Raw genomic sequence first — 16,331 nt, 5'->3', positions numbered from 1 at the left:
ACAACTGTACATACTGTCTGTGTGCGCATGCGCCCGGCATGTGATAAAATTTCACTCTCGATCGTAAAGAAGTATAACTTCAAAAATCTGGCAACGTCTACATTCTGCGGTTTACGAAAAGTTTAAAAAGCATTTTGAATTAGAGTTAGTATAGAAATGGAAGGTTCATTAAGTACTCAATCTCATGCTCAATCCTCAATCGTACACTAAAATACACGGTTTGTACGTCACTTGATGAAGCAACAAATTTTAATATATAAATATTTTGGAAACAAATTAAATTTTGATACTGCGTAGAGATAAAGATTTCGTAAAAAACAAAATACAGACGAAAAATCTTACACAGACCGTATTCTAAAAAAAGATAGATCCGAGAAGTTAAAAACCATACAATATTTGAAGGGTTTGCTGAGAGCATTATAAACGACAACTACAGATCCACAGTTTACACTTATTAGCATCATCATCACCAAGCATTACAATATCTAGTGATTATAACAACTAACGCCATGGCGCTCAAAACCCTATTCTTGTGTGAGGTTACCTTTCTGTCATTAATAAACTATGTGTCTTTGCTGTTGTCTTGACTCGTTTCAATAAATTCATGTCCTTGCAATGAACTTTCCAGCAATTAATATTAATTTCTCTTTTATCTTCTTCTACATCATCCAGCCAACTGCATATATTTTTCTCGTGCATATCTGAGTGTGAGCGTTTATGTATAATATACAGAAACAGCATATTATATTCTATTCATTCTAAGCGAAGAGATTTTATTTATCTGACTATATTTTCTTCCTTTACTTCTTCTTCAAATTCGGCACTTGTTTTTATTCTTATTTAACCCTCTCTTGTTAGATTGTGTTCCAATACCGTTCTCATTATTTTTTTAAATTTCAGAAGGCTATCTCCATCTTTCTTGTTAATCGATTTAGTTACTATACAGTATGTAACAACATGTCTTTTTAAAGTCCTATATAGGTTCATCTTTGTTCTCTTACTAAGAGTTTTGCTTCTCAGCAGATTTCTATTTATTCCATATGTTTTCTTGCCTTTCGTAATTCTTTCCCGTGTTTTCTGCTTTCCAGTTTTCTCAACTGTTACTCCCAAATAGCTAAAGGTGGAAACAGTTTCAAAGGCTATAGCGGGATAAAATGGTAAAATCTGCACTCGGCTGGATTATTACTTGGGATAGGGCAATCGACAGTACGTACCCAAAAAACCCCTAACCAAATTTTTAGCTCCCTACGTGGCCCCAGGTGTCCCCTATCGCAAAAAATGTGTTTTTTCGAAAAACATTTTTTGTGAGCGGTCCTTTGCTTTAAAAACTGTGAAAAAATTTGTAAATATACATTGTTATGCTGAAAAACATACTGACTTTTTTTTAATTTTTTAGATCAAAATTGAGCCCAGAAAATTTTTTTGAATATTTCAAAGAAATTTTAGGTTATGTAGATAATTTTTGGCTAGTTGCGAAATAATTATTTTTAGTGTATTTTTGTCTACTCTTTTGAATGGCGGGGATATATTTGCCATTTTCTCGCCGAAAATTCCTCATAATTCGAAAAAACCCAATTATAATGTAATAATAAATATTTCAAAAATTTTTTAGGTTATGTAGATAATTTTTGGCTAGCTGCGAAATAAATCTTTTTAGTGTATTTTTTTCGACTATTTTGAATGGCGGTGATAGATTTGCCATTTTCTCGCCAGAAACTCCTCAAAATTCGAAAAGACCAATTTTTAGTGTCCCCCCTCATATTTTTCGCGTTTACTGAACGATCCTTTGCTTTAAAAAATCTGAAAAAAATTATGAACATATATTGTTATGCCCAAAGCATCCTGATTTTTTCAGATTTTTTGGATTAAAATTGTGCTCAGGAAAATTTTTTGAATTTTTCAAAAAAAAATAGGTTAGGTATATAAGTAATTTTGGCAAAATTCGAAATAATTATATTTTCGTAATTTTTTTTTCGTTCTTTGGAATGACGCGGTTAGATTTGGTGCCATTTTCTCTCCGGAATTTCCCTACAACTCTAAAAATATAAAAAAAAAACTGTTTTGATGTCTCCCCCTCCCTACATTTTTAGCACATAAACTGTATGGCAATTAACTTCATGTCAATAAATAACAATTTTTGATATTTTGTTTGTTATTTCTGATATGATCAGGTTTGCCATTTTCAGACCAAAACATGCTCAAAATACAATAAACGGTATTTTTTCATATTTGTCACGCATTAATTAAATTAATGTGACAAATAACGATTTTTGCTCCCCCCTTTATTCGAGTGGTGATTATCATTTAAATATTATATTTTATGCACTAAATTAATAGATATATATTTAATTTCATATTGAACCTTTTTTTCAATTTTTTAAAATAATAATGAAATATAAAATTACAAAATTACAATGCATGTTTTAATTTACTTTAAGTCATTAAAATACTAGTTTGAGTCATTGTCACTATCTTATTTTGTTACGGGATCAGTATCTGATATGATGAACAAGTCTGCGTGATAATAAGATGCTAATAAGATAATAAATGATTGCTGCAATGTGAGAACAGGACCCTACAGTTCTTAATCCGTTTCAGTGATGTGGGAGCTCCCTCCCACATCACGGATCTGTTTGCACAGTTACAAGCATGGCGCACAATACCTCCGTACCTAATTGAATTAGGTTGGTATTGGACATAGCATTTGTAGGTTTTACTATTTATGTGTCTTGACCTAATTAAAGCTTTAATGATATTAGGTTTGATCCAGATATACTCCAAATTGATATTTATTATATATTTAATGATATTGTCATCAATCAGCTCGGCTAAGCAGCCAATGGCTTGACCGACCTGGTAGGTCCCCGAAAAAAAAATACTTTTAGATCCCTTTCATTCATCTCTGGAAAATCTTCAATTCCTTGATCAGTTAGTTTTACCGCAGTAGTGGGCCGCCTGAACCATCTCTCTGTCTCAACCTCTAATGCGAGTCTTTTCCTTTGATTTCGAGTCCAACATTCTTCGAATTATTTATTATCTTCTGCAATCCATTATCATATTTATGACTATAAGCATTTGTCAAAAGTGCTATTGAAAAAACATGTAATCTTAGCATATGAAGCAGCTTTTGGTATACGTTTATTGTCCAATTGCTGGTAAAGTAACTTATATTTTTTGCTAAGGATGCCATGGATGGCCTGTAAAACCCATATCAGTTTTGAGACGAAGCGAGATTCATTTGCTTCAATCGCACTTAAATTAGACCTTTTTCCTTTTAAGGCAGGCATAAGAACCTTGAATACTTGACTTACTAAGTAGGGCATCACATTCCTAAAACCTCTGTCCACGATGCAAACATCACCTTCGTTCATGATACCAATGATGATCCAGTTCTTATACCAACTGGATCATCCATTACTTTTCTCATAATAGTTGGGTCGTTTTTGGTAATTATGTTTACATTTTTGACGACGTAAATATGTCCCATCAAAAATCAAAGCAAGTTCACCATTGAAAAGCTTTTTTACATAAACTGAAGTGTGGTTGATTATTAAATCATTCACTTTATAAATAACATTCTAGAGATATTACACAAGCATTTGTTATAAATATTTTGTATTTAAATTACGAACTGGATTATCAAATAATCTTATTTCATCTGTTTTTCGATTAAAAAAATGAAATAAAAGTTTCAGATTTTCGTGAATCGATTATTAACTCATTTGGAAAAGATGTTTTACCATAATATTTTGGAGTAAAAAGTATTAACAGAGCCCTATTATGTGCTTAAAATATGGGAGAAAATATCAAAAAAGAGCTTTTGTTGTATTTTGAGCATGTTTTGGTTTGAAAATGGCAAACCTGATCATGTCAGTAGAAATAACAAGCAAAATATCAAAAATCGTTATTTATTGATATGCAGTTTATGTGCTAAAAATGTGGGGAGGGGGAGACATCAAACAGTTTTTCTTTTTATTTTTAGAATTGTAGAGAAGTTCCGGAGAGAATATGGCAAATCTAACCGCGTCATTCCAAAGAACGAAAAAAAAAAATTACGAAAATATAATTATTTCGAAGTTTGCCAAAAATTACTTACATACCTAACATAAATTTTTTTTGAAAATTTTCCCAGAGCTCAATTTTAATCCAAAAAGTCTGAAAAATCAGGATGAATTTGGGCATAACAATATGTATTCATTTTTTTCAGGTTTTTGTAAAGCAAAGGATCGCTTATTAAACGCTAAGAATATGAGGGGGGGGGGCACTAAAAAATGGGTTTTTCAAATTTCGAGGTATTTCCGGCGAGAAAAGGCAAATCTATTCCCGCCATTCAAAAGAGTGGAAAAAAATACACTAAAAATAATTATTTCGCAGCTAGCCAAAAATTATCTACGTTACCTAAACTTTTTTTAAAAATTCAAAAATTTTTCCTGTGCAAAATTTTGATCCAAAAAATTTGAAAAATATCAGTACATTTTTGGACATAACAGTTTACATTCACAAATTTTTTCACAGTTTTTAAAGCAAAGGATCGCTGAAAAAAATGTTTTTCGAAAAAACACATTTTTTGCGATAGGGGACACCTGGGGCCACGTAGGGAGCTAAAAATTTGGTTAGGGGGGTTTATAGATATGTACTTTCGATTGCCCTATCCCAAGTAAGAATCCAGCCAAGTGCAGATTTTACCATTTTATCCCGCTATAGCCTTTATTATTCTTTGCTATTAGATATTTTTCTGAGTTGTTGTGTTGTCCTTCCCTATCATCATGTAGGTATCTTGTATTGTGTTGTTTTATCTCTAGCCCTATTCTCTTGGCTTCCATATAATATTTCAACTGCTTTTGTAAGCGTCATCTTCTGTCCTCGCTATGATGGCTAAATTATCTGCATATACCTACTATTACTTGAAGTTGATCTGTAATGCTCTTTATAAAAATAATGCTAAAGGCGTATGTATTTATATCTGGTACTGGATGCGTCTCTCATACTTCTCATTATTTAAATTTGCAAGAAAACATAGAAATAAGGTTTTAAAAATATGTACATATCTGTAAATTTGCATAAAACGCATATAACAAATTAAAAAAGATACAAATAGAAAATAGACAGTTCCGTTTTGATTCAAATTTGTCTCCTGCCATCCCCCGATAGCTATTTCTAGGTCTACCTGTTGTTAAGGAGGATATGCAAGAAGACATATTTACATAAAAACTTTCGATCTTCTCGGTATAAAATAAAACTACTTATACCGTAGTAAGGTTAGAACGTCCTCTAACGGGGAATAAGGGAAATTAATGTCGACTCGATTTAAGTTCTCTGTTAACCCAGATATGAAAATATCGAAGGCGCCGCTAGGAAAATATTCTAACATGTGATCTCAGAGAACCTATATGAAACGAGTTTTGAGTACTCTAATACAGAGTATGGCATTAATACGAGTAAAAATAGAAAATAGACGGTTTAGATTTGATTTAAATCTGTCTCCTACCATCCCCCGATAGCTATTTCTAGGTCTACCGTTTGTGAAGGAGGCTATGCAAGAAGAATATTTTGCTGGAAGAATCGCATGTTGGAATATTTTCCTAGCGGCGCCTTTTGATATTTTAATATCTGGGTAAATAGTTTTATTTTATACCGTGAAAATCGGAAGTTTTGATGTAAATTTGTCTTCTTGCATAGCCTCCTTGACAACAGGTAGACCTAGAAAAAGCTCTCGGAGGATTGCAGGAGACAGAGTTAAATCAAAACGAAACCGTCTATTTTCTATTTTTATTAATGCCATACTTTGTATTAGAGTACACCAGACTCGTTTCATATAGGTTCTCTGAGATGGCATGTTGGAATATTTTCTAGCGGAGCTTTTTGGTATTTTCATATCTGGGTTAACAGAGAACTTGAATCGAGTCGACATTCATTTCACATAATCCCCGTTAGAGGGCGTTCTAACCTTACTACGGTAAAAATAGTTTTATTTTATATCGAGAAGATTGGAAGTTTTGATGTAAATTCGTCTTCTTGCATAGAATCCTTGACAAAAGGTAGACCTAGAAATAGCTATCGGGGGAAGCAGGAGACATATTTGAATCAAAATGAAACCGTCTATTTTCTATTTTTATTAATGCCATACTCTGTATTAGAGTACACAAGACTCGTTTTACATAGGTTCTTTGAGATCGCATGTGGGAATATTTTTCTAGCGGCGCCTTCTGATATTTTCATATCTGGTTTAACAGAGAACTTAAATCAAGTCGACATTAATTTCACTTATTCCCCGTTAGAGGGCGTTCTAACCTTACTACGGTATAAATAGTTTTATTTGAAACCGTGAAGATCGGAAGTTTTGATATAAATTTGTTTTTTTGTATAGCCTCCTTGACAACAGGTAGACCTAGAAATAGCTATCGGGGGATGGTAGGAGACAGATTTGAATCAAAACCAAACAGTCTAATTTCTATTGTTATTATTGCCATACTCTGTATTAGAGTACGCAAGACCCGTTTTATATAGGTTCTCTGAGATCGCATGTTGGAAAATTTTCCTAGCGGCGCCTTTTGATATTTTCATATCTGGGTTAACATAGAACTTGAATCTAGTCGACATTCATATCATTTAAAAAAAGATACTCCTAGATGCTTTGTACGATATGTCAGTGAATGAGAATGTTGAAATTAATAATAGAAACTGAAAAAGGACTAAATTATGATGTGAATGTAGTTAGTACGCGCCACACATTTGAAAAATAATCTAAATACCTAGACCACAGAATAAATGACCATATAGAAGCGAAACTCCTGCCGTAAACGGTAACATTATTTTCATGCTCATGTGTCAACGTAACTGGTGCAACCTCACTTTTGCGACTGACGTGACAGTTCTTTATAGTTAAATTTTATATTTATATATGTTTTATTTTATATTTTATTTATATTTTATAGTGTAATTTTTATATTTCATATTTAATTAATAACAACTTGTTAAAAATATTACCTAATTTGGAATGGTCTATTCCTTAGAACATCAGTTCTATTCTGTAACTGGTGCACTAGGTCAAATATTTCGGTCCCAACAAAATCAATGGAAACGACAGTCAGATTCGCTTCTGTGTGGTTATATATTCTGTGCCTAGACTGTCCTAGACCAATATAGACAGGACCAAGATTTATAAAAATATAGAAATAGGGTAACTTTCCAATCCAACCCAATCAATAATCCTAGTTAAATACTGGAGATGTAACATTGCTGGGCATTCGGAATTTAGTAAGTAATGTCAACTGACGATAAGTAATTATTTTTTTTTGTTTTGTTTCTTTGGCATTGGATATAAACCTTAACTTAAGCCACGTAATTATGTAAAGCAAGTAATGTGTAGTGTGTGTTATGTAAATGTCAAAACTACCTACGTCAAAGTTTCTAGACAAAGATATTATTGAAACAGCCCTATGTATAGAAATAATAAATGAGCGTATTTGAGCAACTCTACACAAGTTACGTGTTACACGTTACACGTTACACAAGGAATGAAATTATGATGATTTAATAAACAATATATTTAAATATTTTTATCGAATTTTTAGATATTACACCCTAGAATTTTTATTTACGTATTAATTATTAAAAAAAAGTATAAGTTTTTAATCTAATAGCACATTTTATATCCTACCAGATTAAAAACAATAGCACACCTTCTCTGGTGCAGATATAGGAAAACATATCTCCTGGTGGGGGGCTAAAAATCCCGAAACCGGTAGAGCTAATTGATGTACTCTCTGATTAAACTAGAAATACAATACGACTGCAGTTTTGGGTTGCAACGAAATTGGAAATGTTTATTCATTTTTAATTTATTAATTATTAATTTATGCTAATCTAAAAAATAATTGATAGACTATTGGTGTGCCGATAACTACAAAATCTGCACCGCCTACTATAGGATGACCTGATCACCAAAAATTTCATTTTATAGAGTCTTAATGTGATCAACTCCAAGTCAATACACAGAACTGATCAGCTGATACCATTTCCGTATATCGGTCTGATGTGTCTATAAACTTTAAAATATATAATTAAGTAAATATTATTTCTTCTCTGTGACTCAGTAGTAAGAGAGCCTGCCTTTAAATCCAAGGGTTATGAGTTCGAGTTCCAGCTGCGTAGGAAACTTTCCTTTATTAAAAATTAACAAACAAAATTAATTTCTATCCTTGTGGGATCGCTACTCATCTGAAGGACCCCAAACGTTCGGAAACGTTTCTTTTTAAAGACAATGAACTCGACTTTACTAAGTAACAAGATATTTAATCAACACACACTACACATTGTACTATAATCTTATTACGAGATCAACTGTACCATGCCAGATGGCCTTAGTTGTCAAGGCATTGAGCCTAGACAACTGGAAAGTATATAACTGATTAATAATTTCTTCCATATACTCCAAGAAAGATTATCTTAGAAAACATTTGGACAGGTGATTTAGAATATATATCTCTTTTTTCAGTTTTTCTGGTAATCAGTGTATACCTGCATGTTTAGTTCCAATGAAAAGCATGCAAACATTAATTTGTTTCGGAAAACATAAATCATAATATAAGCCAAAACAGAAAACCCTCGGGGCAGCTCTTTAAAATGATTTTCAAAAATATAGTTTACGTATTTTTAAATTTGTTTTTCATATTTTTAACCATAACTTCATACCAATGATGCAACTGCAAATTCCGATAATTATTTTTTGCAACAATGCATTTATTATACAATTTACCAGTTTTCATAAAGTCGTATAGACCTTAAATTTCCGTTTAATTTCATTTCAACTATTGGTTTTGCATGTAGAAAAAATTGCATTCTATATTTCCTGAACATATGAATATGTAAATATTCTGAATATGTATAATTTACATTATTTTTTACCATTTGATATTTTATATCTTTATTTGCACAAAACTGTAAGAGTTTGCGACGATAATATAATTTAATCGTCTAGAGTACGCCAATGAATTAAGTAAAAGGTTTTTTTGTACCGTCTTGGACGATATAAAAGTCGGATCGACAAGCCTAGTTGATTATTATTCTTGAAGCGTTGATCGAAGAATAATAAACAACAGCGAGGTACAAGAGGTGAGTTTATGTAGGTTGTAGTTCCCCACCATTTTCCGCTGTCGTGTTGGCGAGCTGAGCGAATCCGACAGTTTTCCTCTTACCTATCCTTATACGAGCGGTGATCGTATATCCCTAATATGTCTTTTCATCTGGCGAGCTGAGCGAGATTCTCTTTCTTCCCTTTCCTTATACATTCATGTCGTATTAATAAAAGCAGTTCCTATTTCACGAGATCGTCAAAATCATTCATTCATGTACAAAATATCGTCACATCGGCCCGAAGAGAAAGCTCGATGTTTAGATTATAAATATATTTTATTAACGAAATTAACGACTAATGAAGGCTAATTATCTTATATTTTGTATGTTTTGATACTAAATAAAAATGTCTTAAAAAGCGAACTATTTTCTTCGACTGATTTAGTTACCTGAAGCAACAACGCAACGACCGCGTTACAAGTTCAAAAGAAGGGCCTTGAAAAGAAGTGTTTTAGCACCAATGATCTTCAATGTATATAATACAAACAACTAACCTACGCCGACTGAAATAAAGCACTTCCTCTATGCTGACGATCTCGCAATATGTGATCAAGGAAATAGTTTTGAAATAGTTAAGGAGAAACTCGAAACTGTCTTAAAAACAATGACGTACTCCCTGCAAAATTCCCTTAGACACAATACCTCTAAAACGCAAGTTTGCGCCTTCCACCTTCACGTAAAGGAAGCCCAGCGAAAACTCCAAATTGCGTGAAATGGCAATAGGTACATTAGAACACACAGAGCAATCTATATATCTTGGAGTAACTCTGGACCGTCTCTCACCTACAGACAACATTTCATAAAAACGAGAGGGAAAGTAACAACTATGAGCAGGATACTCAGAAACCTAACGGGATATAAATGGGGTGCATGTCCTGGCGTCTTAAGAACAACGGCATAAGCAGTATGTTTCTCAACTGCTGAATATGCGTGCCCCATTTGGAGCAGATCTGCCACACCAAACAAAATGATACTGAGCTTAACGAAACATGACGGATAGTAGGGAGGTGCTTGAAACCAACGGCGCTCTTAAATCTGTATAAAGTAGCGAGTTTTGCAGAACCCTCAACATGCAGGGGCATTGCAGAGCACATAGAGAAAATTAAACAGATCGCGGATGAGCGGCATGCCCTATACAAAGCTCGAACACCACGAAAGCGACTAAAATCCAGGAAATGCTTCCTTGTAACAGTGCAGGATGAACCGCCTCAGTATTTTTCTCTTCACCAGGTTCAGTGGACCAGTCAGTCTCTAGATTTAAACCGTGAAAACTATGAATAGGATAAGAACGGTGGTCGCTCCAGTAAAATCAAACATTGTAAAATGTGGGAAGATAGACCAAGATAATTTGAACCATAATTGTGGAGAAACACAGAATATAGCATCTTCTTACATGCAGAAACTTTCTTCACCGATACACCCTCGAAGACTTGTGGCTCGCCAGTAAAGATAAAATCGACGTAGTCCAATACTTGACCGAAAGTCTATGAATGATATGTCCCGACACGATAATCTAAAGTAAAATAAGCAAAGATAATAAAAAGAGGATATATGAGACCATAAGGAAAAGTATCAATTTTATACAGCTGCGAGGTATGGCCACTGCAAGAAGGAAAATTGGCAAAGCTGAGAGCAACGGAACTCATTTATTGGAGAAGAGCAGCAGGAAGATTTAGAAGAGAAATATTACGAACAGACGCATTAGAGAAATAAAGAGAATCAAACGAACAATCACAGATGACTTATCAACAAAACTTATCTGGTTCGGTCATATACAAAGAATAGATAAGCAACTAATACCAAAGACAATACTAAAATGGCAACTAGAACGCAACGAATAGAAGTAAATTGCAAGAGAAAACGAGGTAGACCGAAAAAAGTTGGAACGAAGAAAGAGACAAATAGCTGAGAGAAAGAAACGTAGAAGGGGACCTACGGAAAAACCGGACAAAGTGGCGATTGGAAGCCGGAAAACGACAGGTGGTAATAGTGCATAATATGTTTATTAGATCTTGAATTAAATAAACTTTGATTAATAGTCAAAGTTTTTAAAAAATTATATTACCATGTACCTAATATCGTAGTAATCACGGAATATTGTGGTGTCACGTAACATCATTTGTACTATAGAGATATTATTTTTATCACTTATATAGTCCAAGTAATGAAGCTTAAAATAGGACAAAACCTCGCAATTTTTACAGAATGGATCGATTTGCTTGAAAATTTAAAGATAAGTAGTGGATAGTCCAGGGATCAAAATAAATATGAGGCCGAAAGGCGCTATTACCATGGGGATGGTTGCCACCCCATCTTGGAAGTGGAAACTTTTTAATATATTTTGACGGCAAAAATTGGTAAAACCATTCATTCTAAGCAAACAACTTTCTATACATTTTTTTTATAAAATTAATAGTTTTCGATTTATTCGGTATCAAAAATGCTAGTTTTATATAAAAAAAAAATCAATGTGTTTAATCAGTTTTCTGCTAATAACTCAAAAAGTTTTCGTTATCGAAACAACTTTGCTTAACAAAAATGTACCCTTTGAAAAAATAAACAAAACCCTTTTTTTAATATTCTTCAAGACCAACAGTAATCGATCTATACTTTATTATATGTTAGCTCTTCTTCGTCAAATGCAAAATATTGTAGTTTCAAAATCAAAAGACGGGAAAACTATCCATTTTTCGAGGACAACTTCGAGTTCAAACTAATTTAAAGTATTTAGAAATATCTATCTTAAGAAATAAAAAAAGTCTCTAGCTCAAAAATTAAGTGACATAATGAAAAGAATGTCAGTTCCTTTTTTTTACGAAAAAGTATCAGACAAAACCCCCTAACACTATTGAGAGTGAGCTATTGATAATTCAAACTTGTAATAACATACAAAAACCACCTTTATCAATCCTTTGAAAGTCGCCTGTTTTTGTGACTGAGGATTTTAAAAAGATTTAGTTTTAACAGCCTTGTATATCTTCTAAAAACCTACAAAATTCTTTTTTAACAAGCTTTCTAAGATAAAAAATAAAAAGTACAGTTAAAAAATCAATATTTTTTTTGAAAAAAAAAGGAGAAATCCAACTGGAAGCATAATAATGCAAGTTGCCGGTGCTTTTAGTCATTGGCCTTATTCGTTCTTCTTTCTCCATGTATTATTAATAGATTCTAGAAGTTTGATTGGCTTGGAATGATTAGTTTAAAAAAATGGAGTTAACAACGAATAACGAATTTTTGTAGTTTGGTAAAAAATGCCATTTTCTTCAGAATAGAAAAATTAGCATCAGAGATACGAGAAAATGTTTAAATATGAAATTGTAGGTTATTTAGTTCCCAAGAACTTGGTTTGAAAAAAATTTTCTACGGCAAAAATTGAGTGAAACGTAAATGAGTATAACGAAAAACAATGAATTTTTTCGATATAAAACTAACACTTGTATACATTTTTGTATACATGTATACAACATTTTTTCTTAGAATGAACGTTTTTATCAACTGTTGTGGTCAAAACATAATTAAAAATTTCCACCCCCGAGATGGGGTTGCAACCACCCCCATAGTAAAAGCGCCTTTCGGCATCATATAGATTTTGATCCTTGGACTTTCCACTACTTATTCTCAAATTTTCGAGGTAATCGACCCATTCTGTAAAATTACGAGGTGAAAAGCTTCGGTTCCTGGACTAATAATTGGATATAAAAAAACTTGGTGCAAATGATCAGATAAATTGTCTATTTTCTCTGATCTACATATTCAGTTGAGATTAGCGGTTTCATCAACTAAGTTAGAGAAAAATTAGGAAATCCCAAAGAGCCTTAAAAAATAAATGACAAGGAAATCAAATGAAAGTAAAGATGATTCAGAGATAACGACATAAAATAATTTGAGTTCCTGCCTCTTTAGACTAATTTTTCATAGATAATGTTAGTTGGCATCTTTGGTAATTACACCGAAGAGATGAAAATAAAAGCCGAAAAAGCTATGGTAAAGCCGAAATACGCATAAGCACATAGTAGAGGCCCTGCCCTGTTTGCTTTCATTTTATTTGTATTTACTGTCGTGGGTATAAAAGGAACTAGTTCGCTAAAAATTGTTTTCACGGTGAACGACAAGTCGTGCATGCATGACTTTGCAATTATAATTATGCAATTATAAATCCGCCTGTTGACTAATTCACCACTCTGTTCTGCTTTATTTTTCCATCTTAAAAAGCGCAGAGGAAAACAATTTAAATTTTAGTTCGTGCCTATTTTGACAAACGATAAGGAAATTATTATGCATATCTTACACAGAAAAATCAAGAGATCGACCGTCAAGTAATTTATCTCCCTATTAATATTTATAAAAATGTTCAGAAATATAAATAAAATAAAAAAAAATATGAATTGTCTATAAATACATGTAAAATTGTAAAACGTATTTACCAAGCTGACATATTTACCAATCTGAAGAAAATACCAAAATATAGTCAATAACTTACCAACTGAGCATCATCATTTGGATCTAGCGCATAACCCGGATCAAAATCTGGTACAACAAAGGCATTGATGGAAGCAATGATGAACGCTAGGGCAATGAGAGTGTTGTAACGAAACATGTTGAAGGCTCACTAATTATCGTATCAGAATAATTCATTATAGAAATGGTACCTTTTTATACTTTAGTTGATGTGCAAGTAGGTAGTAAATGAATCAAAGTGTAGGTACCTTTTATACACTTTAATTAATTAATTTAATCAAATAAAACAAAATTAATTACTTATTTAGTGTACCTACTTACAATACGAGATAGATAATATTTATGCAATTTATATAAAACTTTTTTTTTACAGAAAAATTAAAGAAACTTTGCTGGTAAGTGTATTTTAAAAAGTTAATGAACATATTTTTAATTAAGGAGCTGATACCTCTAATTAATGGTATATCATCTACGATTAGATATTTTCTGTATAAATATAAATAAAAAATGTCTTTCCCTTTGTACACCTACCGTAAAATTTTCGGTAAAATGATTGCCAAAACCTATAAAACAATCTTTATTTCCAAACCGTTTGCACGACTTTGATCCTCGGGCGATAATTTTTTGTTGGTCTGGCCCGTAATTCATAATATAACGTTTACATAAAAAATATACGAATTTCATCTGTGAAAGTCTGAAATACTCCAGATAATTTCGACAAAGGCACATTACTTTTATTGTATAAATGTTGAGCGACCGAAGCAAAAAACCGAGTATGTCAGAGTCGGTCCATTTAAATATTGTCTGGTATTTTTTTCAAAATATTAAGAAGCATTGATGTGGGAGTTATACAAAAAATGAGATTCCATTATCGGTAAAGAATGGATTTCTGTTTTTATTTTATGATCAGCATACACTTAGGCATTAGATCTAAAAATGTTTCTATGAAATACAGGGTGTTTGGTAATGAATGGACCATAGCTTAACCTCAGATTCTTGAGGTTATAGGTCGATTTAAGCTAACTTATTACGAACGTTAATAATAACCGAAATTAAACTTCTATTTTACTTATTTTTGAATATTTTCTGACAGGCATGGAATAACAACAAGAAATTTGGTAATTAGAGGTTTTTTGGGGCGAGAAACCTAAATTCACACCAAAATTTATATATTACCAAGAGAGCGCCACATACGTCTTTCAGCGGTCATTTAATACGATCATTTTTTTATCCCCCACTCTACACAAATTTGGAATCAAAACTTCTATTTCTCTATTATTTTTACTTAAAAAAGGTGTTTTAGATTCATCTCCATAAACTCAACCGTTTTCAAGATAAACGGATTTTAAATCTACAACGCAAAATTCAATTTTTGCATTTCATTGTAGTTAATAAAAACATTTGTCATGCTTGGCAGCAGGTGTAGGTACTGTACAGGTAAACATTGATTAATAACTACATAGATACCTCACCTTAAGGTAAAACCGAATTCAGTGTTAAACTCCGCCCGCTTACACCTCTTTGCCCCTCGAGTCTAAGTACTAACTGGCTGTACGGTGGCGACATTTATTGAAATTTTTACCAAGATTGAAAAATAAATTTGAGATGCTTGGCTGGCGTAATAGACAACGATATAAGGGTAGTATTCAGCATTTTCACAAATAATTTTAACGCGATTGTAATCTCTATTTTGGAATTCCGATTTAACTTCAGATAAAACGCTAAAAATTGATTAATAAAAATAGTGAAGAGGTTTCTTAAAAATTATTTAATTATTAATACACTACAAAAAAAAACAACAAAATAGAAAGTACATAATAAAATTAACAGTGATAATTCACATGTAAATTATTTTTTGCAATTTGTAGAAGAATGATATTTTCAGAACTAATGCGAAATAAACTATTTGAAATTGATATACAGAATTTCTTTCCAGATCTAACCCATTCACTCCAGGTAAAATATTGCAAAACCTCCGAATTTTAAAGAATCCATTGGATTGGCATGAAATTTGGTATATAACTTGATAAAATGACAGGGAATTTTCAACATATAAATAGTTGAGGGTCATCTGCCTAGGAACAATAGGTAAAAGCTGATAAACGGACAGGAGTAGAAAGTTTAAAACATCACTAATTAGATCATATTTCAAAACAAAGTAAATAAGTATATTTGAATGTTAATTCTTTTCAAACTAAGATTGTAAAATTAAAATTTTAGGAAAAAAATATATTTATTATTTCTTGTTCTCAAGAAGTACTTTCATTATTGACAATATTGAAACATTTTATTATTAAAAGTCGAGAACAATTAAAAACCACGTTCATATTTATATGAAAGTGCTTTAAAAATGAAGGTATATTACTCTTGAGAAGAATTAATATTTTTTAACAAACTTGGTATACGACTCATAATATTTGACATCTGATTCTTTCATTTTGAGTTTTTGGACATGCAAGTTTTTATCAATAATACATTTTTCCCTAAACTGAATAAATAAGTTTTCCATATGATTCCAAGGTTTTAAGACATACTGATATTGTTTTCCTGATATTATAAAATACTTGTTAATATCTACTGTATATATAAACTAAAGCTAATAGTGTAGTTTAACATACAGTTGAGTCCACGATTATTTACCCGTGCGTCATTAATACCTGACGAGATAAAACACATACTTTTGATCTAGCATCATTCTCTTCCACGCATGAAACTAAAGACAAACCAGCTACCGCCTG

The 16,331-nt window shown here is 32.2% G+C and overlaps 1 protein-coding gene across 1 annotated transcript in view; it reads right to left on the bottom strand.

Moving 5' to 3' along the window:
- The window catches only part of LOC126888278 (uncharacterized), a 33,401-nt gene extending 19,581 nt beyond the window's left edge, over positions 1–13,820 (bottom strand). The window contains exon 1 of the mRNA XM_050656389.1: positions 13,616–13,820. Coding sequence (XP_050512346.1) covers positions 13,616–13,732 — 117 coding nt within the window. The 5' untranslated portion in view covers positions 13,733–13,820. The remainder of the gene's footprint in view (positions 1–13,615) is intronic.
- Positions 13,821–16,331: the final 2,511 nt, after the last annotated feature.

The sequence above is a fragment of the Diabrotica virgifera genome, chromosome 7 (genome assembly GCF_917563875.1).
Source record: "Diabrotica virgifera virgifera chromosome 7, PGI_DIABVI_V3a".
Taxonomy (NCBI): domain Eukaryota; kingdom Metazoa; phylum Arthropoda; class Insecta; order Coleoptera; family Chrysomelidae; genus Diabrotica; species Diabrotica virgifera.
This window is presented reverse-complemented; position numbering and strand designations above follow the sequence as displayed.